The 27,006-nt window shown below is 39.6% G+C and overlaps 1 protein-coding gene and 1 pseudogene across 1 annotated transcript in view; one reads left to right on the forward strand and one right to left on the reverse strand.

Moving 5' to 3' along the window:
* The window catches only part of BUB1B (BUB1 mitotic checkpoint serine/threonine kinase B), a 61,636-nt gene that overhangs the window by 27,485 nt on the left and 7,145 nt on the right, over positions 1–27,006 (forward strand). Inside the window, exons 6-19 of the mRNA XM_053594208.1 lie at positions 634–803; positions 2,344–2,558; positions 2,721–2,812; positions 3,869–4,098; positions 9,951–10,063; positions 10,889–11,004; positions 13,082–13,131; positions 15,453–15,513; positions 15,630–15,723; positions 20,523–20,797; positions 22,287–22,420; positions 22,717–22,857; positions 23,187–23,287; positions 25,935–26,084. Coding sequence (XP_053450183.1) covers positions 634–803; positions 2,344–2,558; positions 2,721–2,812; positions 3,869–4,098; positions 9,951–10,063; positions 10,889–11,004; positions 13,082–13,131; positions 15,453–15,513; positions 15,630–15,723; positions 20,523–20,797; positions 22,287–22,420; positions 22,717–22,857; positions 23,187–23,287; positions 25,935–26,084 — 1,942 coding nt within the window. The remainder of the gene's footprint in view (positions 1–633; positions 804–2,343; positions 2,559–2,720; positions 2,813–3,868; positions 4,099–9,950; positions 10,064–10,888; positions 11,005–13,081; positions 13,132–15,452; positions 15,514–15,629; positions 15,724–20,522; positions 20,798–22,286; positions 22,421–22,716; positions 22,858–23,186; positions 23,288–25,934; positions 26,085–27,006) is intronic.
* LOC128587820 (enkurin domain-containing protein 1-like) lies at positions 11,485–12,670 on the reverse strand (annotated as a pseudogene).

Below are 27,006 nucleotides of genomic sequence, written 5' to 3' on the forward strand. Positions count from 1 at the left end.
AGCTTATATACTCTTAACAACACTAAGTTCTTCACGTACATACACATACACATTCTAATAATAAAACTGATTGGCAGCAAATGGTCTATATGATAAGAGTACAAAGAAGCCATACAGAACAACCACAAAAACTTACTCAGCTGTTTGTAAAAACAGGTGCAACATGTAACTGAGATGCACATTAACTTATCTTGTTTTCCACTTCCAAGTTCCCTTCCAGGACATTCCAGAGACAGCCAGACTCTGCCTTTAGGCTAGGCCTACCTCCTACATGATTAGCTTTCTAATTACTTTGGAGGGTCTCGAAGGAACATCCCTTCACATGGACTGTGAGAAAGCTTCTTCAAGCATAAGTCAATGGCACTCAAAGTCACATTGAGGTTACACCTTCTGCCTTGGCCTCCTAAAGTGCTAGGATTCTAGGCATGAGCCACCACACCCAGCCACTAAAACCTTTTCTGACCTCAAGGTGGTTGGTTTTCTTTATTTCTGAGAAAATAAATCCTTTCTTTAGGATATTTCTGTATTTCTACTTTCAACCTATTCTCTTTTGTTTACTTTTAAGAAATTAGAAATTTTAGATCTGGTGAGTAGCGGTCATCTCACTAAAAGTTAATTGTTCATTCTCTTTAGGCAATTTCAAGCTCGAGTGTCTAGACAAACTCTATTGGCACTTGAGAAAGAGGAAGAAGAGGAAGTTTTTGGATCTTCTGTACCACAGCGAAGCACATTAGCTGAACTAAAGAGCAAAGGGAAAAAGACAGCAAGAGCTCCAATTAGCCGTGTAGGAGGTGCTCTGAAGCGTAAGTTTGTCAAATGTTATTTTGGAAGCCCTTTGATTTCTGATGGTAGGCAAATTATGTAAGAAGATAAAGCATAAATATACATGTGGACGCTATCCTTTTTTTCCTGAATACTAGTTAGCATAAGGAAGGAAGTCAGGCTGGGTCCTATAAATTTTACCTGTAAATCTTGTAAATCAAGCACGCTGGAGCTTGAGCTCAGGAGTTTAAGACTAGCCTGAGCAAGGGCAAGACCTTATCTCTACAAACAGAAAAAATTAAAAAAAAAAAAAAGAAAGAAAAAGAAACCAAAGGAGAGGTACCGTCACAGTGTACTATAAAAACAAAGTGTGTCAGCAATTTTGTGTCTTAAGAAAGTCTTGATACTTAGGAAGCATCAACTTTTTTGAGTTGGAGTTGTTAACTGAAAGAAGAACATAATGTAACCTAATCATTTGTACCCTCATATTAATCTAAATAAAAATAAGTAAAAATAAAAAATATATTGTAGTCATTATCAGTGCAAAGCTTACATGTGCCAAAGCCTCAGAATAATATTAATATGGTTAAGAATCCTGTCTTTAGTCTTTGGGGGCCAGGAATTAGACTTTTGTTATATACCCAAAGATGATCAATGATAATTTTTGAAAGTTAATTTTAGGTTCATAGCAAATTGATTAAAGGGTATGGACGATAATAAGATTTTATTAACTAAATTTATAGCAGACATGTAGACCAGACTATTTTTTGATCTGTTATCCCTTTCTTGGTATCAGTTATCAGTTAGAAAGTTACTTGATCCAAGAATTAGTATATGGAGAGTATATGGTCCAAAAGGACATAACTCTAGATCATGATAAAGCTTGATGTAATAATCAGCCCACAACAGAGAAGATCCTTAATACATGTGCTAATTTTGTGTTCTTTTCCAATATACTCTGCAGATTTCCATTGAGAGAAAATTTAACACTGAAGAATGAAACTTAGGTTAATTTCTGATAAAACTAGACAATGTATTGATGACTGAAAGAAGATGTAGAATGTCTTTTTTGGAAATGTACAAATAAAAGATTGTAGATGGGGTGGCACCTGTGGCTCAGTCGGTAAGGCGCCGGCCCCATATACCGAGGGCGGCGGGTTCAAACCCGGCCCCAGCCAAACTGCAACCAAAAAATAGCTGGGCGTTGTGGCGGGCGCCTGTAGTCCCAGCTGCTCGGGAGGCTGAGGCAAGAGAATCGCTTAAGCCCAGGAGTTGGAGGTTGCTGTGAGCTGTGTGAGGCCACAGCACTCTACTGAGGGCCATAAAGTGAGACTCTGTCTCTACAAAAAAAAAAAGAATGTAGGTGATGAGAAGGAGGGAAAAGAAGGACATATAAATGACAGACAAAATGGATACAAACATTATTTTGATTGATTAATTTTTTAAAATATTATTTTTAAAAATCTCTTTGAGTCTGTGGTAGTGGAAATAGTCTCATTGATTTGAAGAAGAATAAGTGTACCTTAACTGCGATCTAAGTTGATAATTAAAGGTTTTATGTGTTTTTAATATTTTTTCTAGCTCCAAGCCAGAACAGAGGACTTCAAAATCAAGTTTCTCAACAGATGCAAACTAATTGTAGAATTACTGTTTTTGATGAAAATGCTGATGAGGCTTCTAGAGCAGAGTTCTCCAAGCCTACACTCCAACCATGGATAGCACCCCCTGTGCCCAGGGCCAAAGAGAATGAGTTGCAAGCAGGGCCTTGGAACACAGGCAGGCCCTTGGAATACAGGGTAAGGACTCTTAGATATAGTGTTTTTGCTAACATAAAAAAGACTTCAGATTTAGAGGAGTATTTTTAACATCAAATTCTTCTTGAATACTTAGGCGTGGTCTGTATATGTTGTTTCAGAATGTAAAACTATGGTGATTTTAGTTTTCTCTTTCATCTCCAGCCTCGTGACAATACAGCTTCTGTGACAAGTGTACCCACTATGCTTCCTAGTTTTACTCCATATGTGGAAGAGACAGCACAGCAGCCAGTTATGTGAGTTAAGTGAGATTTTAGCCAACAATTCTCTGATAAGTGCTCAGACAAGGGGAAGGATATTCTTTTTTTTTTTTTTTTTTGTAGAAACAGAGTCTCACTTTATGGCCCTTGGTAGAGTGCCGTGGCTTCACACAGCTCACAGCAACCTCCAACTCCTGGGCTTAAGGGATTCTCCTGCCTCAGCCTCCCGAGTAGCTGGGACTACAGGCGCCCGCCACAACGCCCGGCTATTTTTTGGTTGCAGCTTGGCCGGGGCCAGGCTTGAACCCGCCACCCTCGGTATATGGGGCCGGCGCCCCACCGACTGAGGCACAGGCGCCGCCCAGGAAGGATATTCTTAAGAAAATCTCTTCTGGGTGGCACCTGTGGCTCAGTCAGTAGGGCGCTGGCCCCATATACCGAGGGTAGCAGATTCAAACCTGGCCCCAGCTGAACTGCAACCAAAAAATAGCTGGGCGTTGTGGCTGGCACCTGTAGTCCCAGCTACTCGGGAGGCTGAGGCAAGAGAATCACTTAAGCCCAGGAGTTGGAGGTTGCTGTGAGTTGTGTGATGCCACGGCACTCTACCGAGGGCCATAAAGTGAAATTCTGTCTCTACAAAGGAAAAAAAAGGTATAGTAGTGATTCTAATCCATAGCCAGCGTTGAAAACAACTATCATGAAAGCAACACGATTGAGGTATCTTATGCTTTCTGAATTTTAAAACTATACTACTATTCTCATTCTTCCCCTTCAGCTGAGAACCTTAAACTTCACATCATCAGGTCAGGTCCCTAATGCCATATTCCTAACTCTAATTTCTTTGGATGCTAAACAGTGAAAAATGAACTATGTTGTGTAGGTTAATTTCCTTACAGATACTGGGTTTAATTAAGATTTCTTTTTACCTATAAATAATAAAAACTACTTTATGATCCCATTTCCTTCCTCATCACAGCAGAAGTAGTATTTAAAACATAATTATTGATGACTCTTGTAAGTTATTTTAGCCTTTTTCTCAGTCTTTTTTTTGTTTTGACCTGTGTGGTAAATAATAATTACTTTGCTTCCTAGGACACCATGTAAAATTGAACCTAGTATAAACCACATTCTAAGTACCAGAAAGCCTGGAAAGGAAGAAGGGGATCCTCTGCAGAGGGTTCAAAGCCATCAGCAAGCATCTGAAGAGAAGAAAGAGAAGGTGATGTACTGCAAGGAGAAGATTTATGCAGGAGTAGGGGAATTCTCCTTTGAAGAAATCCGGGCTGAAGTTTTCCGGAAGAAATTAAAAGAGCAAAGGGAAGGTGTGTGTATTGATCTAATTCAAGTTTATGAAAGTGACTTAATTGTAGGAAGGTTGGGCTGATAAATTAAGTCTGAGGAAGATCGCCTTCATTAATTTGTACCTTTATGGGGTGTTTCTATGGGACACTGTTTCTCTCTGTATATAAGCTGAACTCCCATTATTGCCTTCTATGAAAATTCCTGGGGATAGAAGGAACTGAGTCTGTGTTCAGAAATAAAGAAGAAAAAGAAGGTCTGAACTGTATGAATAACTCATGTTTCCCAGCTCAATAAGCAGATATCTGTGATCCCTGATGTGCATATATGTGCATGCCATGTCTTCCATGAAGTACTTTTCTTAATGTTGCCTAAGATGTCACTTTGCCTTTGATACTCTGCCTAAAATTTCTCCAAGGGCTTATTTAGATTAACATACTTGGTCATACCTAAGTCACTGAGATGATATTTGTATTGTTTCTTAAAGATACTGTTTTCTTTCTAAATAAATGATGTTTTATTAAAAATTGAGATATAAGGAATTTTGGAGAAATGGGAAGCACTCGTATTCTGGAGGCTAGAGGTAGGGCAGAATGGGCTGAAAAGTAGAGAAGTCTGGCATTTAGGACTTATGGCATTAGAAGGTAAGGGAGAGTGAAAGGGTATGGAAAATGAGGTGGGGGAGGGTCCAAAAAATAAATGTCTTCCATTTAGACTAGGTTCTTTTTTTTTTTTTTTTGTTAAATCATAGCTGTGTACATTAATGCGATCATGGGGTAGACTAGGTTCTATATCAGTAAAGAAGAGAGTAATATTTCTTTATACATGGATACCCAGAATTATCTATTATTGTAGCTTAGCTCTCATAAAAGGATGTGACATTTGTGGGGTTAGCTGGGAAATTTAAGCATCACTTATGATTTGAAGAACAATCTTTTCTCAGTTCCAAGTGATAAGATAGAAGCAAACTTCTGTAAAGCAGACTGTTAGTTTGGCATTGCCTTCATGTTTTACATGTGCTTTCCAAGACTGATGAGAGTGTTCTGGGTTCAAATAATATATTGAAAATGGAACCTATGTGTGTAGGTGGCAGAGAAGGATGATTTGCAAAGCAGAGTGCTAGTTGATAAGGCTTTTAGAAAATTGGAACCACCACATCAAAGAAATAGGTGGGGAGAGTACCAAATACAAACTGGAAAAAGAACTAGGTATCTTGATAAAAACTGGTATGGGAAAAACCCAGCCTATCTCAGGTATACAGAAATAAGGTGAAAGTTGATTCAGTTAGTCTAAGAAGAACCTGTAGTAGGGTTAGCGGGATTTGGGTAGGTAAAAGGAAATATTGACCCCTGAGGATTTTTTTTTTTTTTTTTTTTTTTTGTAGAGACAGAGTCTCACTTTATGGCCCATGGTAGAGTGCCGTGGCATCACACAGCTCACAGCAACCTCCAACTCCTGGGCTCAAGCGATTCTCTTGCCTTAGCCTCCCGAGTAGCTGGGACTACAGGCGCCCGCCCCAACGCCCGGCTAGTTTTTGGTTTGCAGTTCAGCCGGGGCCGGGTTTGAACCCGCCACCCTCGGTATATGGGGCCGGCGCCTTACCGACTGAGCCACAGGCGCCGCCCAGACCCCTGAGGATTTTTAAATACTCATTTCCTAAGCCGATGTCTGAGTCTGTCTCATGAACCTAAAATTTCCCATCTATGTTTAGTTTGTACCTTTTAAATCGTTATTGCTATAAATGTGGGTTCTTGTTGCTATTGAAACCTGGCTTCAGAAATTAACTGAGCACCTGAGAATCTGACTTCCCACCCCCCACATCACCTAGCACCGTGCCTTTCCAATTCCTTAATTACCACACTTCCTCCACGGTCTTACTGTGGACCTGGTCTTTATTACCCCATAACCATACTACTGCAGAAATCTCTATTCTGAAGATCCTGTTCTTGACCACTACCTTCTCCTTTAGCTCACTTTAGGACTCCACTCCTGGAATTCTTTGGCTTCAAGATCCCTGATTTATCCCTAGCACTTTTATTATTTTACTGTTTATTACCATTTTTATATCTTGACTTCCTTTCTTCCCAGCTTAGAGTCACACCAGTCATTTTTTTTTTTTTTTTTTTTGTTTGCAGTTTCTGGCCGGGGCTGGGTTTGAACCCACCACCTCCGGCATATGGGGCTGGTGCCTTACTCCTTTGAGCCACAGGCGCCACCCCACACACCAGTCATTTTAATCACTCCCTGTAAATACCTTTAACTAACTCCTTTATGTGCCTGTCCTTGTATTCACCTGCCAAAACCTCCATCCTGATTATAAATTCAGTTATTTGCTTATATTCTGAACCTGAGTCTAGGCTGTTTACATATATTTGGAGAAAAATTAAATTGTGTATACTACTCTCACTTTAAATTTATGATCATAAACTTCAAATGGGCATTCACCAGTGCCTAGCTGACTTACTGCAGTTCCCTGATAGATGGATTTCTTCTCTCTGCTAAGCAACTAATTTAATTTTTTTCATATTTTCACATCTTCTACAACCCTGCACCTGCTCAGCTGTGATTTAACTTCATACTTCATTGGGAAAATAGAAGTAACCTAATGGTAACTCCGAATCTATAATCTTACTATCTATAATTCATACCCATGTACTCTACCTTATATTCTTTCTGTTAAAATTCTTTAAAATTTCTCTGTTCCTATCAAAGGCTATTGTCCATTTGGGTTTTAGAGCTCATTCCTTCATACCTCAAGGATTTGGCCTTTACAGTTTTCTACCTACCCCCCAAGCATTTTGCTTTTGTACTAAACTATTATCATCATCATACAAATACATCACCATTTTTAAAAAGTCCTCCATTATCCTCACATTCTTCTCTAGTCATTAGCCCATTTTTGTACTTCTCATCACAGCAAAATTTCTTGAGAATTTTAATCAGTCTTGTCTTTACAGCTCATTATTTCATGAAGCACTCATTTTATTCCAGCGAAAAAGCTGTGGTCATGGTCACCAGAAATATTTTTGCCAAATCCAGTGCTATTTCTTTGTCCTGATCTTCATTTGGCATAATTATTGAAATGCTTCTTTTTTTTTTTTTTTTTTTTGGCCGGGGCTGGGTTTGAACCCGCCACCTCCGGCACATGGGACCGGCGCCCTACCCGCTGAGCCACAGGAGCCGCCCTGAAATGCTTCTTTAAGAAATGCTTCTCTGGGTGGCGCCTGTGGCTCAAAAGGGTAGGGCGCCGGCCCCATATGCCAGAGGTGGCGGGTTCACCCGGCCAAAAGATGCAAAAAAAAAAAAAGAAATGCTTCTCTTGGCTTCTTCTTTTTTGTGTATTCTCCCTCAGTGTCATTTGCTACTATTCTTCTCATGCAGGACCTCTTCCTGAGGACTAGAACAGAGTCCCAGAATACTCCCAATTAACTACTCTTTCTACAACTATCTCTAGGTAGTAGAATAAATACTGTTTACAAGCCACAGACTCTCAAATTTATATCCCCATCCCTGACATTTCATGAGACCTCCAGACTCATAGTTATTGCATTTAAACTCAACATAGCCAAGACAGAATTCCTGATTTCAAATTACCACACACTGGCTTGGCGCCTGTAGCTCAGTCGGTAGGGTGCCGGCCATATATACCCAGGCTGGTGGGTTCGAACCCAACACGGACCAGCTAAACAACAGTGACATCTGCAACAAAAAAAATAGCCAGGTGTTTTGGGGGGCAACTGTAGTCCCAGCTACTTGGGAGGCTGAGGCAAGAGAATTGCTTAAGCCCAAGAGATTAAGCTGTGAGCTGGCACTCTATCGAGATCAACATATTAAGACTCCGTCTCAAAAAAAAAAGAAAAAAAAATCAAATTACCGCATACCACTCTTGGCCTTCCTCATCTCAGTAAAAGGCATCACCATGCACCCATTTGTTCAAGACAAAAAATATCTATGTTATCTTTGATCCTTCTTTCCCTACCATTCCCCCAGATCTACTGAATATGCCTATCAACTCTGCCAACAAAATATTCCCCAAATCTTTATCTCCACTCCCACTATTTCATATATCGAAATCCTAACTCCCAAAGTGGTAGTATTAGGAGGCAATTAGGTCATGGTTGTGGATATCTCACAAATGGGACTAAGGCCCTTATAAAATAATCCTTAGGCTCCTCAAACCTATCACCAGGTGAGGACACAGTGAGAAGGTGCCACGTATGAGCCAGAAAGCGGGCCGTTACCAGACACTGACTCTGCTAGCACCTTGATCTTGGACTTCCTAGCCTCTAGAACTGTGAGAAATAAATTTCAGGGTATTGTTTGTTTACTTCAAACCACGTTTTTGAGGAATGATTGACATAAAAAGTTATACAGATTTAATGTTCCTATCTCGATGAGTTTAGGGATAAAGTATACACCCATGAAACTATCACTTTTGATACTTTCCCTATGTGTAGGCCATTGACAAACATGTCACCTCCCAAAGTTTCTTCCATGCCCTTTATTATTATTGGGTTTTTTGGTTTAAATTTCAATTTTTTTTTTTTTTTTTTGTAGAGCCAGCGTCTCACTTTATGGCCCTTGGTAGAGTGCCCTGGCATCACACAGCTCACAGCAACCTCCAGCTCCTGGGCTTAAGCGATTCTCTTGCCTCAGCCTCCCGAGTAGCCGGGACCACAGGCGCCCGCCACAGCACCCGGCTATTTTTTTGTTGCACTTTGGCCGGGGCTGGGTTTGAACCCACCACCCTCGGCATATGGGGCCGGCGCCCTACTCACTGAGCCACAGGCGCCGCCCTAAATTTCAATTTTTTATAAGCCACCTCATTATGGCATTTTATTATAGCAAGCCCAATGGTTTGAGATGCTCACTATTATCTTGATCCAAATCATAGTCATTTGGTTGAACTGTTTGCAGCTGGGCTGTCTCATTCTCGCCCCACCACCATCCATTGTGTTTATAGTAAAGGATCTTTTCAAAAAGTCAGATCATGTCACTCCTTTACTTAAAATTCCCCATTGTTTTTTCATTGTGGTAGAATACAATACAAACCCTTTGACTTTCAAAATCCCACATGGCCAGCCGCTGTGGTGCACACCTATAGTCCCAGCCACTCAATGCTGAGCTAGAAGGATTGCTTGAGCCCAGGAGTTCCAAACCAGCCTGGGCAGCATGGCAAGACCACATCTCCAGGGAAAAAAAATGAAGAAAACCCCATATGACTTAGCCTTCTCCTAACTCCATCCCCATCTCTTTCTCTTGTCCTTATTGTACTGCAGCCACACTGGCCTTCTTTTGGATCCTTTAACACAGTGGTCCTGCTCCTGCGTTAGGGCCTTTGTGCCATCTAGTTCATTAGCCTAGAATCTTTTCCCAGAACTTTATGTAGGATTGACCCAGATTGGCCCCTTGTTACTAAAGTTACAGCTTTGTAATGTTACTTTATCAGAATGATCTTGCCTTATTACTTGACCTTAAATAGCCCTTGACCTTCATCCCCAACCCCATCACACATTTCACACCACCTATTTTATTTTCTTTTTGTAGACACAGATTTTCTTGTGTTCATTTGTGTGTTTCCCTCAAATTTCAGGGTTAGCGTCATGTGTCCTAGGACTTTATATTATGTGCCACTGAAACTTAAGTACTCAGAATTGTGCTTGGCACCAAGTAGGTATTCTATTTTTTTATTTACTGAATACATAAAAGAATAGAGGCTTAGACTTCAAGTTGAGGACTTTTGCTCCACTTATGTCATTTTCATCTGTATTAGTAACTAACATGTATATTGAGGACATGAACTTCAAAGGCTGTTTTTGATAGGAATCAAGTTGCTTTGAGGAATAAAAGTCACTGGTGACTTTACTATTTCTAGCTGAGCTATTGACCAGTGCCCAAAAGAGAGCAGAAATGCAGAAACAGATTGAAGAGATGGAGAAGAAGCTAAAAGAAATCCAAACTACTCAGCAAGAAAGAGCAGCTGATCAGGTAATTTTTTTCTTTTTCATACATAAAACTAATGCTTGTTAAAACATTTAAACAATATATAAGTGTAGAAGGTTAAAGTCATCCCAACTGTTTAAGAAACCAGTAGTTTCTTAATTATTAATAGTAGGAAAGTTGAGTAGGAAAGTAATATAATAAGTGACTTCAAGTGGAATTTGTGGCATGTGAATAAGTGATGCAATGTATTAACCTCTTAGTTATACTTATTATTTTGTTAATTCTGAGTTTTAGTTTCTTGTTCTAGTTATGTTCCTTTAAGATAGAGTTTACTAAAGAAATTTGGTATATGCTTGGCACTGCTGAGTTGAATACAACAGTACCAGTTTATGCTAGGAACGTAAATTATTGGAAAGAACTTTTGTGGTACAGCCTTTTTTTTTTTTTTTTTTTTTTTTTTGAGAGAGAGTTTCTCTGTTGCCTGGGCTAGAGTGTCATGGCCTCCGCCTAGCTCACTGCAACTTCAAATTCCTGGGTTCAGGCACTTCACCTGTTTCAGTCTCCCGAGTAGCTAGAACTCGAGGTGCCCGTCATGTGCTGGCTAATTTTTCTATTTTTTAGTAGAGAAGGGGGTCTCACTCTTCCTCAGGCTGGTCTCAAACCCCTAAGCTCAAGCAACCCACCCTCCTCAGCCTCCCAGAGTGCTAGGATTATAGCCATGAGCCACTGTGCCCAACCAGTACAGCCATTTTATATGGTTAGTGGTCTAAGGAAAGGGTATGATGAAACTAATTTTGGAGTTAGAGATTGAAAATAGGTAACATTATCTGGATGAAGAGAACATTGATTTTGCTGATTTAATGCAAACAGCAAGAAGAGAAGGTACCTATGAAGGAGACAGCTGAACTACAGATTGCTTCCAAGTCTCAGGAAATGCCAGGAATGACTGTGTCCAGTTCTGTTTGTGCAGTAAACTCTTGTGCCAGGTAAGATCAAATTGGTGGAAAGGACAGTGCTTATTGAAGGACATTTAGAACAACCTTTGATTCTCTGGTGCCTTGAAGTCTCCTTGACTTTTGTGGTATTGAAACATGATTTTTATAAGTCTCTGTCACAATATAAGTTTTCATGCTGATGAGGGCGGGCAGAGTATTGACTTTTTTCCATTGGGAAAAATACATGTTTTTTTCTATAATGTTTTTTAAATAAGAAATCAGTCATTTATACCACCAAGAGATAACTATGTAACACTGTTGTATCTCTCCTGTGTTCTCTTTTTGTTTTGTTTTATAAAAATGGCAGATTAGCATTTTGTAATCTACTTATATTGTTAATGCAATCTAACATCTATTATCAATCAAGAATATTTCTACAACATTTTTTTTTTCCACTGTGTACAAAAGGTTTAATTTTGATGAAAGGGTTAAAAGTTTGGGATGGTCCTTCTATAGCCACTGGTGGCTGGGAAGAGTGCTCTGGGGATACTGCCCACCACACTGCTCCTTTGGTTGGACATCTGCTCTATGATGGGGCCCGACCCTGCCCTCTGCAGTCGCATGGCAATCCTCTATGTGGACCTCCCACCACCACCCTGACAAAAGGGCTCAGGCATCCATCTTCACAAAGACTTTGGGTCGGGAAAAGATCTTGATGGCCTCTTCTATCTGCGCCAGCTTTGGGTCCAGCTCAGCACGGTGGCCCTGGGCTCACATCGAGTCTGCTCCAGTAGGCAGCAGTACCAGCTCACGCAGCAGCTGGTTCTGGCTCTGCAGCAGATTGCTCAATGTCTCAAGTCGCTCATTCTCTGGCATGCAAGTGTGGCCAGGGGGCATGGCAGCGTCAGGCTGGGCTTCAGCCTCCCGTCGCCACAGATCCTTGTGCTCCAACAAGTAACGGGGCACATGGCCCTTCTGCGTGGCATTGTAGTGCTCCTGGGCTTGCCGTTTCTGTTCCAGCACCTGCGTGAGGATCTGCAGTGAGCGGGAATGCCGCCGGCGGGCCTTTTTGGCAGCTTGGACATTGTGACTAATGAAGTCCACACCTGGGCCTGGCCCCTTAGCTTTAGGACTTGGTGGGGTTATCTGGGGACCAGGGACATGAGCTGGTGGGAGCCCAGGACCACAACGCGAGTGGGCCTGCAGGTAGTGGGCAGACTCTGTCCCAGAGGCAGGGCTAGGCTTCTGCAGGTGGGCCTTGACTTGGGACTCCACTTTGTCATATTTGGGTGAGCGCCACAAAGCCTTCAGAGGCCTGGATTGGCCCTGCTCCCGGCTGTGCTCCTGCTCTCTAAAGCGTCTTTGGATCTCCTTGATCCGCCTCAGGTTCTCCTTCTCATGGTCTTTCCTCTTGAGAGAGGCCCCTGGACCTAGGGAGATGTCTCCGAGTTGCAACAGCATGCCTTGCCGGCCGCGCTACAGGATCTCTTGGGCTCCGGGACTGATTCGGGGGCTACGGGACGGGATGGCGTCCAGGTCCCGGTCCGAGGTCAGCAGGTCGAGCTTCAGTGCGTTTCCCTCAAGGCGCCCTAAGGCAGAGGTGGGGTAGTAATCAGGACAGAGCATAGGGTCTGGGGGGATGGGCCCCGAGATGCGGGACGGGCCTTCGCACATGCAGTTGTCGCGCCTTGAACAGCTTTGCCGCCAACGACTGGAGTTGTTGCTCTCTACAACATTTTTAATGATTAAAGGTTCCATCAGGTTGGGCGGCGCCTGTGGCTCAAGGAGTAGGGCGCCGGACCCATATGCTGGAGGTAGCAGGTTCAAACCTAGCCTCGGCCAAAAACAAAAAAAAAGGTTCCATCAGGATGTGTTACTTAGTTTAATGTAAGCATTTCACATTGTATATTGAAGCAGTAACCCTGAACCCCATAAAAGCAGCAACATACAAAGTTATGATTTAATAAAATAAATAAAGGTTCCATCAAGAGAATTTGGATTTACATTAGTAGAATAATTCCTTTGTCTTAAAGATTATATTTAATGGAAAAGCCTCTTGGATTTTAAAAATTATTTAACAATTCTTTCTGAGGGTATTGAGCATGTTTTAAAACAAGTTTCTTCACAGAGAAACTACACTTGGAGAAAATGTTGGGCAGGAACAACCTCCTTCTAAAGGTGAGTTGTACTTATCACCCTTGTGAAGAACTTACTGATAACAAATGATAAATATTTTTTAAATTATGGTAAATGGATTGAAAGAAAGCAGAGAGGGGGAATAGGGTTTTTTTTTTTTTGAGACAGCCTCAAGCTATTGCCTGGGTAGAGTGCAGTGATAATCACAGCTCACAGCAACCTCCAACTCCTGGGCTCAAGCGATTCTTCTGCCTCCGCCTCCCAAGTAGCTGGGACTACAGGCTTCCGCCACAACATCCGGCTATTTTTTGGTTGCAGCCATCATTGTTGTTTGGTGGGCCCGGTCTGGATTCGAACCGCCAGCTCAGGTGTATGTGGCTAGCGCCTTAGCCCATTGAACCCCAGGCACTGAGCCTATTATGTCTTCAAATCAAGAAATTTGGAATAATCTTATGTTTTGAGATGGACATTTGAAAGAGTACTTTCATATGATTCTTCAGTGGTTCAAAATATTTAATTTAAATGTAATTTTAAATTTGTATTAATTACCAAATAATCTTCCACTTTAGTTACTAGATGGTGGGCTAAGCATATCAGTAGTATCCAACAGCCAAGACAAACAAAATTGGTTTTTTGGGGGATAAAAGTTAAAACTGAAGCTACATTATGTTCAAATTGGTTTTCTTTTCCCAGAAACATGTTAAAAGTGGTAGAAGCATGAATATCCACATATAAATAGTTTTGGAAATCAAAAATATCAAACAAAATTGAATTAAACCTCTAACTCTAACCAACTATTTATAGGACATACAATGCATGGAGAAATATGGCTAAACAACATAGGTGGGCAGGATTGTCCAAATCCAGCACTATGGGGCAAACAGTCTAGTTTCTTCAACAAAAAAATTCCTATAAAATAAAAGAAATAGACGTGGTATTTGAACCAGCCACTGTTTATGGATCTTAACTCTGCATTTCCTATTCAAACAAACTTTAAAAACAAATTTTTTCTGTGGTATGTATATACCACACAATTTGTTAATCCATTCCTGAATTGATGGACATTAAGTTGTTTCCACATCTTGGCATTTGTAAAAGCAAATATCCAATGTACTCAATGCTAAAATGAAGCCAGTCAACAATCTAATTCATGCCCACATAAGAGAAAAACTCATTTAATTCAAGTTGGAGGGAGAATAATAAAGGGGAAGGATGAGAGGGGTGGTTTGGGGTGTTCCCACAGAATGGCCACAATGTAGAAGTGTATGTCGCACTTTAGGGGTGGAGGACATAGCTACAAGAGGGAATCTACTTAACAAATTAAAATATTGTGATTAGGTCATCTGTATCTTCACATTAACCTGAAATTTTAAAAAAGCAAAAAACAATTTTTTTAAGAGAATAGGTAAAATGTAAAACTTGCAGATGGGAGCAGTGCCTATGGCTCAAGGAGTAGGGCACTGGCCTCATATACCAGGGGTGGCGGGTTCGAGTCTGGCCTCGGCCAAAACTGCAAAAAAAGTAAAAACTTGCAGATGGATATTTGTTAGTCAGAAATTGTTGATTTAGTGAGTATCATGTTTTGGCTCAGTGCCTGTAGCTCAGCGGCTAGGGCGCCAGCCACATACACTGGAGCTGGTGGTTTCAAATCCAGCCCAGGCCTGCCAAATAACAATGACAACCACATCCAAAAATTAGCTGGGTGTTGTGACAGGCACCTGTAGTCCCAGCTACTTGGGAGGCTGAGGCAAGAGAATCGCTTAAGCCCAAGAGTTTGAGGTTGTTGTGAGCTGTGACACCAAGGCTCTCTACCAAGGGCAACATAGTAAGACTCTGTCTCCAAAAAAAAAAAAAGTATCATGTCTTGAGATTTGGCTTTTTTAAAAAAGCCTCTTTTAGAAATAGATTCTACAACGTTTATAGATGAAATGATATGGTATCTTGGATTGCTTTAGAATAATCTTGTGGAATTGGGTTTGGGAGCAATGGCAGTGGTGGGGAATCTAGATGAGATAAGAGAATCTATGTTTAGGTGATTGTTAAATTATTAAATGACCTTTTTTGTATGTTTAAGATCTTTCATTATAAAAATATAAATTGCCTGGGCGGCACCTGTGGCTCAAAGGAGTAGGGCGCCGGCCCCATGTACCAGAGGTGGTGGGTTCAAACCTGGCCCCGGCCAAAAACTGCAAAATAAAAATAAATAAATAATAATAAATATATATATATATATACGTATATATATATATATATATAGCCTTTCTGCTTTCAAACAACACAAAATATTAACTAGTTAATCTAGTTGTCTTGAAGAGTAAAAAGCATTTACTCCTAAAGCATATATCTAATCTATCTTTCTATAGGTCCCAGTATACCATTTTCCATTTTTGATGAGTTTCTTCTTTCAGAAAACAAGAATGAAAGGTTTGTTTTTAACTTAAAAGTTTTCTGTTATTTTAAATGAAGGTGATTTAGGGGGTTGCTATTATCTACGTATATGGGAAGAAAAAAATTGCTAAATGGAGTATTTCTTTTTTCAGTCCTCCTGCAGATCCCCCACAGCGAAGACCCCTTGCAGTTCTCAAAACTTCAGAAAGCATTACCGCAAATGAAGATATGTCTCCAGATGTTTGTGTAAGGAACACTATCCCTAAGTTAATGTAAATGGGCTATAATGTGTTTTATTCAAATCCACAAAACTTTAGGGTTAAAATTGAAACCACTGATTTGAACTAGGCAGGTAAAAATTGAAACCACTGATTTGAACTAGGCAGCATTATTAGTCACTAGAGAAATGCAAATCAAAACCATAGTGAGGTTTTTTTTTTTTTTATTAGAATGGCTATAATAAAAGAGATAACAGTATCAATGTTGATGAAAGGGCCGGGCCTGGTGGCTCATGCCTGTAATCCCAGCACTTGGGAGGCTGAGATGGGTGGATTGCCTGAGCTCACAGGTTTGAGACCAGCCTGAGTCAGAGTGAGACCTTGTCTCAAAAGGTAGCCAGGTGTTGTGGCGGGCGCCTGCAGTCCCAGCTACTCTGGAGGCTGAGGCAAGAGAATTGCTTGAGCCCAAGAGTTGGAGGTTGCTGTGAACTATGATACCATGGCTTTCTACCGAGGGCAACAAAGTGAGACTTTGTCTCAAAAATCAGTGTTGATAAAGATGTGGAAAAGCTAGCATTCATCCATTGCTGGTAGAAATGTAAAATGGTAGAGCCACTTTGGAAAACAGCATGGCAATTCCTCAAATTTTAAACATAAAGTTGTGTTTAAACATAATGACCCAGCAATTCCTCTCCTAGATAATATACCCAACAGAATTAAAAGCATACATTCACGGGCGGTGCCTGTGGCTCAAAGGAGTGGGGCACCGGCCCCATATGCCAGAGGTGGCAGGTTCAAATGTAGCCCCGGCCATAAACTACAAAAAAAAAAAGCATATATTCACACAAAAATCTTGCACAAAATGCTCATAGTAGCATTATTCACGATAGTAAAAAAATGTTCATTAACTGCTGAATGGATTAAAAAAATGTTATCTATCTATACGATGAAATGTTATTTGACAATGATAAAGAATGAAGCACTGATACATGTCACAACATGGATTCACCTTGAAAACTTGAAGCTAGGGGAATGAAGCCACATACGAAAGAACACATTATGTGATCCCACTTATATGCAATGTCCAGAATAGGCAAAGGGAGATTGGGGATCTATAGGGAATTTAGGAGGACAGGGTGATAGAGAATGATTGCTAATGGGTGTGGGTTTCTATCTGGAGTGATGAAAATGTTCTGGAGTTAGTGATGAAGGTTGTACAACCTTGTAAAAACCACTGAAATATATACTTTAAAAGGGTGAATTTTATGGTATGAGGATTATAGCTCAAAAAAAATTTTTTTTGAGGCAGTCTCATTTTATCACCCTCAGTAGAGTGCTGTGTCGTAACTCACAGAAAGCTCAAACTCTTGGTCTTAAATGATCCTCTTGCCTCAGCCTCCCAAGTAGTTAGGACTACAGGTGCCTGCCACAACGCTGGGCTATTTCTTTCTTTTTTTTTTTTTTTTTTTTTAGAAACAGAGTCTTGCTCTTGCTTAGGCAATTTATCCACCTCAGCCTCCCAGAGTCAGTTTTTTTAAATGGGGGAAAATCACTGCTTTGAAAGCCTTTTTACACTTAAAATTTTTTTTAACCAACATAGCAAAGGATATTGTGTGTGTGTGTGTATGTGTAAATAAATACTTTTTGTGGTAATGCCAAAGTTATGTGGACCAACTATTTTTTTCTTAGTAATGTTTTATTTTAATCACCGTAGACTAGTGACATGATAATAAAACTCAGGGTAAAAAGACCCTGAATAAACATTGTAGTCAAAGTAAGTGTAAATAATCTTTATCATTGCCATTTTGTTGGGAGTTTTAAAGGAAGAAAAATCCTCTTCAAACTAGCCTCTGAAAATGTGTCATGAGATTTAAGAGAAAATGTTTATGGGGGAGATGTGATCAGTAGCTTTAGTGATTTAAAACAGTGTATTCTCCACATCCTAGGGAATGAATCATTTGCAGAAATTTTAAAAAATATTTTTCTTTTTATTTACTTATTAATTGTGGTATATTTTACATCCAGTAACCTGCACAAGTATTGTACAACTAGATGAAGTTTCACATATGTGAATATCCATGCGAACCAAATCAAAATGTAAAATATTTCCAGCAACTCAGAAGAGACTAAGGAGCTTTTTATGACTAAGGGTGCTCAGACACCCATGGCCGCAACAGCCATTATGATAGCTTATGGCATTGTAATTTCCAGGGAAGAAGTTGAAGCATGTATTTTTGTTATTTTTAAATATTTTCCAGGTGATGTTGGTATAATTAGTCCACTGACTACTGTGAAAAGACAATGATGTGAAAGAGTAATTAATTACATACTATGTTCTGGAGAATACCACTAGGGAACATGATGCTTAGGTTGGATTTGTTGGATACAGTGGTTCTAGGTTGAGCTATTCAGAGATAGGCCAAATTATTAAAAAGTCCATCTTAATCTAGCTTTTTTGTTTACAACATTATACTTGAATTTTGCTAATAGGTACCTACCCCTAAACAATTCTTACCTACCCCTAAGAAAATAATATTTAAAACGTCTGAACTACTAGGGTTGGAAGAAGTATTTGTTGCCCAGGCTGGTCTCAAACTTTTGGCCTCAAGTGATCCTCCTGCATCTGTATCCCAAAGTGCGAGGCATGGACCACTGCACCTGGCCTGTCTTATAATTTTTTAGCTAGGCTTTATTTCTTCTAGGTGTACTTCCCACCTCTACTTACTAATTTTGAGTCAGAAATTCAAAATATATGTCAAATTGATAATGAGGTAGAACATTATTATCTAGTATCTAGATAATAATTTAAATGAAATATACACTTTTGTATGCTATAGTAAGTATAGCATAGTAGTAATCTCTATGAGGGCAACTAAGCAATATGTATAAAGGACCTTAATGTTTATTTGACCTGATAATTCTACCCTTAGGAATTAATCCTAAAAAAAATTAAGATGCTTGTAAAGATTTATGTATACAGATGCTTAAAATAGTTTTATACTAGTAAAAAACAGAGAATAACCTGAAAGAATTGGCATTAATTTCTGGAAGATTCACAACGTGACCATTATGTTTTTAAAGGATTTTTAATAGCACAGAAAAAAGAAAAAAAGAAAACGCGGAAGTATGAAAAAGAACAATGTATAATATCATGTATGCTATAATTTTACTTATTTTAAAAATGCCTTTTAAAAATACATAGAATATGCTTATCCTACCAGATATAAATATTAATAGCAGTTGCCTCTGGGAAATAGAAATAGGTGGAGATGAGGGGCATATCCTTTTAAACTAGTTGACTTTTTAAAACTATACGTGTGTTACTTTCAAAGACAAAGGTAAGTTTTAAAAAGTAGCAGAAATAAAAGATTGGACAATAGTATTTCAGGTTATTTTGTTTTTCTTTTTACTTTGTTTTCTGTATTTTCTACCACAATTGTGAATTACCTTAAGAAATAAAACTAGTGTGTGGCATACAAAAAGAAGGCTTAAAAACTAGGATGGGCTTGGCACCTGTGCGTCAAACAGCCACATACACATGAGCTGGTGGGTTCAAATCTAGCCCGGGCCCACCAAACAACAATTATGGCTGCAACCAAAAATTAGCCAGGCGTTGTGGTGGGCACCTGTGGTCCCAGCTACTTGGGAAGCAGAGGCAGGAGAATTGCTTGAGCCCAGGAGTTGGAGGTTGCTGTGAGCTGTGATGCTACGGCACTCTATCCAGGATGACAGCTTGAGGCTCTGTCTCAAAAAAAAAAAAAGAAAGAAAAAAACTAGAAGTATGGCAGATTATCTGAATGTTTTCTAAGTGAAAGCCAGAAGAAAAATTATATTCATGCTTTAGTTCTTAGGTAGAATTTGTTGGGGCATAAGCCATTGTGCAATATTTTTCCTTGTGTGGAGAATTCTTATGGTTTTTACTGTTTTCTACCTGATAATTGACCTGCTCAATTATCAGGTAGAAAAATGCCTGATACAAAGCCTTTTTCCTCAAATAATGTGCTTTCAAACATTGTCTTTCTGGGCAGCGCCTGTGGCTCAGTGGGTAGGGCGCCGGCCCCATATATCAAGGGTGGCGGGTTCAAACCCAGCCCTGGCCAAACTACAACAAAAAAATAGCCAGGCGTTGTGGTGGGCGCCTGTAGTCCCAGCTGCTCAGGAGGCTGAGGCAAGAGAATCGCCTAGGCCCAGGAGTTGGAGGTTGTTGTGAGCTATGATGCCACGGCGCTCTACCGAGGGCAAAAAGGTGAGAGTCTGTCTCTACAAAAAAAAAAAAAATTGTCTTTCCAAGGCCGGGCCTGGTGGCTCATACCTGTAATCCTAGTACTCTGGGAGGGTGCAGCCAGGGCAATGGCTTGAGCTCAGGAATTTGACACCAGCCTGAGCAAGAGCGAGACCCTATCCCTATTAAAAATAGACAATCAGCTGGGCGTTGCATCAGGCACCTGTAGTCCCAGCTACTTGGGAAGGTAAGGCAGGAGGATCACTTAAACCCAAGAGTTTGAGGGTGCTGTGAGCTAGGCTGAGGCAGGTAACAGAGCAAGACTCTGTCTGAGTGTATATATAGATTGTCTTTCCAGCTGGATACAGTAGCTCATGCTTGTAATTCTAGCACTCTATGAGCTAGGCTGACACCACAGCACTCTAGCCTGGGAAACAGAGTAAGACTCTTTCTCCAAAAGAAAAAACAAGTTGTCTTTCCCTGGAGATTCTGATACACTACTTCTATACCCTGTGTCACTGATCTGAGTCTCTCTAAGTAAAAAAGATGGGTTATTCATGTTTGTCAAAATATTTCAACTAAACTTCATGTAATTTTTATTTTAGGATGAATTTACAGGAATTGAGCCATTGAGTGAGGATGCCATTATCACAGGTTTCAGGAATGTAACTATTTGTCCTAACCCAGAAGACACTTGTGACTTTGCTAGAGCAGCTCGTTTTGTATCCACTCCTTTTCATGAGATAATGTCCTTGAAGGATCTCTCTTCTGATCCTGAGAGAATGTTGGAGGAAGAAGATCTGGATGTAAAGACCTCTGAGGACCAGCAGACTGCTTGTGGCACTATCTACCATCAAACTCTCAGCATCAAGAAGCTGAGGTGATAGGGGATTGCAGGCTTTGCAAACCAGATTGTGCTCTTATTCTTTGCGTGCTGCCAGTTACAATAAATAATTACCAAGCTTTTTCTATCTGCTAGGTTCTGTTCTAAGGGCTTTATATGAGAGTAAGGCTGCCCCAGATAAGGTGTTAATGGGATTTAGTGATTCATTTGGATGTGAGGCTTAAAAGAAGTGAACTTTGATGGTTATGAGACAAAGAAGTCCAGGAGAATTATGGAACCTTTGCGGAAACTTGGCAAAGCATAGATGGTTGGAGAAAAAGAGGCTTTTCGTTTTTTTATAATATGTAATATTGAGTTTAAAATGGTAGTTCTCAGCATGGTATAGCTCTAACAAAAATAAGTAAAATAGGCTCAGCACCTGTAGCTCAAGTGGCTAAGGTGTCAGCCGCGTACAACAGAGCTGGTGGGTTCAAATCCAGCCCAGGCCTACCAAAACAACAGTGACAACTACAACCAAAAAATAGCCAGGCGTTATGGCAGGTGTTACTTGGGAGGCTTAAGCAAGAGAATCGCTTAAGCCCAGAAGTTGGGGGTTGCTGTCAGCTGTGATGCTGTGCCACTCTACCCAGGGCGACAGCTTGAGGCTCTGTCTCAAAAAAAAAAAAAAAAGGTAAAATAATGGTAGAATAGCTGATACTAATTTCAGATATGCAACTAAAGATTATTAAAGTATCTTTTAATAGAGAGGTAGAAATGAATTAGGGAGTAGGTATGAGTGAATGGCTTAGACAGGGCCTTGTTTCAAAGTCAACTAATTTAAATTAATTCCAGTTTTAGGACTATTCTTTAATTTGCCAATTTGTGCTTTTAAAACAGCATTTTAGAACTTTTTCTGAACTTTTAATTACATTTGTTAGCATGTATTTATGTTGCATGATTTGAGTTTCCCTCTTATCAGAGTAAAAAGTCTAGAAAAGTAGCTGGGCACGGTGGCTCACGCCTGTAATCCTAGCACTCTGGGAGGCCAAGGCAGGTGGATTGCTTGAACTCATGAGTTCAAGACCAGCCTGAGCAAGAGTGAGACCCCATCTCTACTAAAAATGAAAGAAAAAAACTGAGGCAAGAGGATTGTTCAAGCCCAAGAGTTTGAGGTTGCTGTGAGCTATGACACCAGGTCACTCTACTAAGGGTGACAAAATGAGACTCTATCTCAAAAAAAAAAAAAAGTCTAGAAAAGCCATGAAGAGGAATAAAGTTAGTGTTAGTATTTCTCAAGAGTATAGAAAAGATGGAGAATAGGCATTTAGTATTGCTTGTCAACCAAAGTAGAGGACATTATCTGTATTCTGATAATGGACTTTCAAAATGATACAAGCAAATAAAGTAAAAAAAAAAAATAAATCATTTAAAAGTAAATTTTATTTTAAAATATAAATCCAAAATAAAATTTAAAAATTAAATTTATAAAACTATGATTTCAGTTGACATATTTATATGAGAATTAACTCATTTGTGGTTCTTTTAGCCCAATCATTGAAGATAGTCATGAAGCCACACACTCCTCTGGCTTCTCTGGATCTTCTGCCTCAGTTTCGAGCACCTCGTCCATCAAATGTCTTCAAATTCCTGAGAAACTGGAGCTTACTAGTGAAACTTCAGGTAAGATCATACACCTTGCTCATTGTGAGCAAACATCTATATGTCCAGCGAATACTTAGCAAACTAAGCTGTATGTTTTTCTTCCTTCTAAAGAAGTTGCTATAAATTGTGTTATGTTCAGAACAAATTAGTACTAACTAATCATAGTTACATAAAGACCCGAGACAGAAGGATGTAGTTAGATTAACAGTGTCACTTGTTTAAGCTTGCTTTGTCCACCACTCTGTTATAATATCCATTTTAAGCATTAGGTTTTTTTAGGTAAATTTTTTTTAACTCTTCACTCTCCTACCTAGAAAACCCCACTCAGTCACCCTGGTGTTTGCAGTATCGCAGACAACTGCTAAAATCCCTACCAGAGTTAATCACCTCTGCAGAGTTTTCTGTAGAAGATAGACCAATGCCTAAGTTGGAACTAGAGAAGGAAATTGAATTAGGTAAGTATCACTAAATGCATGTCTTTTGCATGTAACAGTATACAAATAAGTCATTATTTGTACTTGAGCTTGATGCTTGAGCACTATAAATACTCCTAGATTGTAAGAAATACCATTATAAAAGTTGATATATTAATAACTTTATGTCCCAGTAACAGTAGGAATTATGTCTTCTCCTCTTTCATTTTTAACAAATCATTTCAAAAAGTATTCTAGATGCTACTAACTAGCAAATATATCAGTGCCTCTATTCCTTAAATGAAGAGGTAAGGGCTAGAGAGCTAATATGTTCACAGTGATTTTTAAATAGAATTAAACCTTCTCAACAGGTAGTGAGGACTACTGCATTAAACGAGAATGCCTAATATGTGAAGATTACAAATTACTTTGGGTGGCACCAAGAAACTCTGCAGAATTAAACATAATAAAGGTGGGATTGATTCTTTGTGATTTCAATTGCTTTTCAATAATGTGGATTGAAGCAATAACTGTCTTCATGGTACCATCAAATCTTCCTAATCTATTAGCTTCTTTATAGGAAAGTCTTTGAGCCATCAAGAAATCAGTTACTATCATAGGCCAGAATCAGGTGTGAAAAATGAGAGTCTTTCTCTCTCTCTCTCTCTTGTCTCTCTGTCTCTGTCTCTCTCTCTCTCTCTCTCTCTCTCTATATATATATATATATATTTTTTTTTTTTTTTTTGGAGACAGAGTCTCACTATGTCGCCGTTGGTAGAGTGCTGTGGCGTCACAGCTCACAGCAACCTCAAACTAGTGGGCTTAAGTGATTCTCTTGCCTCAGCCTACCAGTAGCTGGGACTACAGGCGCCGGCCACAACACCCGGCTATTTTTTGTTGCAGTTGTCATTGTTGTTTAGCAGTCCCCGGGCTGGGTTCGAACTGCCAGCCTTGGTGTTTGTGGCTGGCACCATAACCACTATGCTACAGGCACTGAGCCAAAAAATGAGACAATATTATATAAATATTAAGGGGGGGGGTGTTTTTTGTTTATTTGTTTTTTGAGGAAATGTCTCCTAAAATTTACTGGCCTGCTCCAATCTAGGCAAGTTATACTCTAGGCTTGACACACAGACACTGCCATCTTCAAATTTCCTTTTACCATCATCCCTAGATATTCATGTTAACTTTTCCCTATGTTAGATGCTCAAGTGTTTATATCCCATCTTTCCTTCTTACTCGGTTTAATTCCTCATATTTTGAAGGAGCACATACTTCATCAGCTTCCTGAAAAAGGGATGAGATATATAATTTCTTGTATGTCTGAAAATTTCTTATTCTGCATTTTTTTTTTGTTCGTTTGTTTGTTTTTGAGACAGTCTTACTTTGTTGTCCTCTATAGAGTACCATAGTGTCACAGCTCACAGCAACCTCAAACTCTTGTGCTTAAGCAACTCTCTTGCCTTAAGACTCCCAAGTAGCTCGGACTACAGGCGCCACCACAATGCCTGGCTTGGCTATTTTTGTTGTTGTTGTCATCATTGTTGTTTAGCAGTCCCAGGCCAGGTTGGAACCTGCCAGCCCCAGTGCATGTGGCTAGCACCCTAACCCCTGAGCTACAGGCACCAAGCCTTAGTCTGCATTTTTACTTGATTGATAGTTTGGCTGGATATAGAATTCTAAATTAATTTTTTTCTTTTAATTTCAAAGAGTCCTGTTATCTTTGGGGATCTAACCTGAATCTTGGAGTTTTGAGTGAAGCTATTTTTCCTTCTCTGGATCCCTATAGGGTCTTATGTTTGTCCCCGGTATTATGAAATGTCACAATGTTTTGGTTTAAGTTTCTTTTGTTGCTTACATGCTAAGTACTCATTCACCTCTGGCAATTCCCTCAGTTCTGAGAAATTGTCTTTATTGAAAAAATTTCTCTCAGTTTTCTCTGTTCTCTCATTCTACAATTATTTTTAAGACGTATGTGGTCTCTTAGACAGGACCTCTTAAAAATACTGATTTTTTTCTCTTATTTTCTATGTCTTTTATCAACTTTAGTTTTAGTTGTTTTACTGGGTTTTTAAAATTTCATCAGTATTCAGTTTGCAAGATCTGTTTTTCATTGCCAGAATTTTCTTTGTAGCATTCTGTTCTTCATTTCAAAGATGAAATATTTCTTATCCCTCTGAGATATTAATGATATTAAAAATTTTTTTTTCTCCTTGCATTGTCTGTTTCCTCCTGTTTGTTTTTATCTGTTTTGATCTGTCTTTCATACTAGAGGCTTTCTTCATCTTTGGCTCGCTACTCATATTTAAGTGTGGGACACTAAATACTAGTTTAGTGTATGTGGGGGGATATTGACAGCTGTGCACTTCACTGTAGGATGATCTGGCATGGCCATTTTGTTGGGAAGCCCTGTAGTCTTTAGATCTTTTCTCTTGAGCTTATCAGATCCTCAGAGAAGACTTCTAATTTCCTGCTTGAGCACATAATCCTGGCTGCTAGCTTTCTGAAAGCTGAGTAGGGAAATAAGGCTGGAGAATAAGGAAGCGCATCGTAACATCTGATATATAAACTTTTTCCTGTTTTCCATATGGTGTCCCCACCATCATTGCCTCATACCCTCTAGTCCAGAGCCTTTGTGTCGTATACTCCCTAGGGAATAAACTTATAGTCTTCTGGAATAGGGGAGAGGCAGTTGCTGGGCTGGCCTGGGCTGTGGGAGTAGGAGAGGGAGTCTGGGATCTAACTGACTCTTAAATGGGGTTCAATCACCCCCTGTTTTAGCTCCACCCTCAGCCTATTTCCATACCGTAATTGGTGTTACCAGTTATTATACTATGGGGAAATAGTCTTATAGTATAAATGTGGTGGTTCTTTAGCTTTTTCCACTGCTAGAATCACTTTTCCTTGGGTCTTCTAAAGTGGCTTCTACCTCTTCTTATTCACTTCCCAGCTTCCAGAATTCTGCTGCCGTTATGTCATTTATTGTAGATTTATGCCTCTTAAAATATCCCTTTCTTATTATTTCAGAATCAGAAGGGCTAGAGGGAATGTGTTTTCAATCTGCCAACTATAAGCATAGAATCTAATTGCACTTATTTTAAAAATATAATGTCTTACAGGTATCTTCTCAACCTGTCCCATGGGACTCGTATATCAATCTCAAATTAAAGGAACGTTTAAATGAGGAATTTGATCATTTATGCAGCTGTTATCAATACCAAGATGGCTGTATTGTTTTGCACCAATATATAAACTGCTTCACTCTGCAGGTTTGCAATAATATTAAAAAAAAGTAATTTAATGTCCTCAAATAAAAAATTTGTGCTCCATTTAGCAAAGGAATTTAGTACAAAATTTCTATCAATTTTCTAGAAATAGATCAATTATAAGTTAAAAGCACTGATAATTTTCTTTTCCCAAGTTATTTTGACTGACAGCTTTGATTTTTTTTTTTTATACTTTAAATTTTGTTGATTTTTTCAAACATTAACTGAATTATACAGTCAACTCACATCTAACTATGATAATCATCAGCTTATGGCCAATTTTGTTTTATCTATACCACCTCCACTGGATTTGTTTTATTGATTGATTGACACAGGATCCTGCTATATTGCCCGTGCTAGTCTTGAATTCCTGGGCTCAAGCAATCTTCCCACCTCAGTCCTACAGAGTAGCTGAAACTATAGGAAGGTGCCACCACACCTGGTACCTGATTTTTACAACTGATTTTTAAAACTCTGACACAAAAGGGTGGCGCCTGTGGCTCAGTGAGTAGGGTGCCGGCACCATATATCAACGGTGGCAGGTTCGAACCAGGCCCTGGCCAAACTGTAAACAAAAAAATAGCTGGGCGTTGTGGCAGGCGCTTGTATTCCCAGCTAGTCGGGAGGCTGAGGCAAGCGAATTGCCTAAGCCCAGGTGCTGGAGCTTGCTGTGAGCTGTGACACCACAGCATTTACCAAGGGCAACAAAGTCTCTTCAAAAAAAAAAAACAAACAAACTCTGACACAAAATATCATTTTATTCTTTGGTATGTTCTGAAGAAAGTTTTGCTAAAGATTTTGATAGTAATATGAATTCTCTGAAATGGTTGGAATAAAAGTGTTTTAAAATATTTATAGAGAACCTATTATGGGCCAGGCTTATCAAGTCCTTACAGACAATCTTATGGGAGATCAGGGTATTGTT

The sequence above is a fragment of the Nycticebus coucang genome, chromosome 6 (genome assembly GCF_027406575.1).
Source record: "Nycticebus coucang isolate mNycCou1 chromosome 6, mNycCou1.pri, whole genome shotgun sequence".
NCBI lineage: Eukaryota > Metazoa > Chordata > Mammalia > Primates > Lorisidae > Nycticebus > Nycticebus coucang.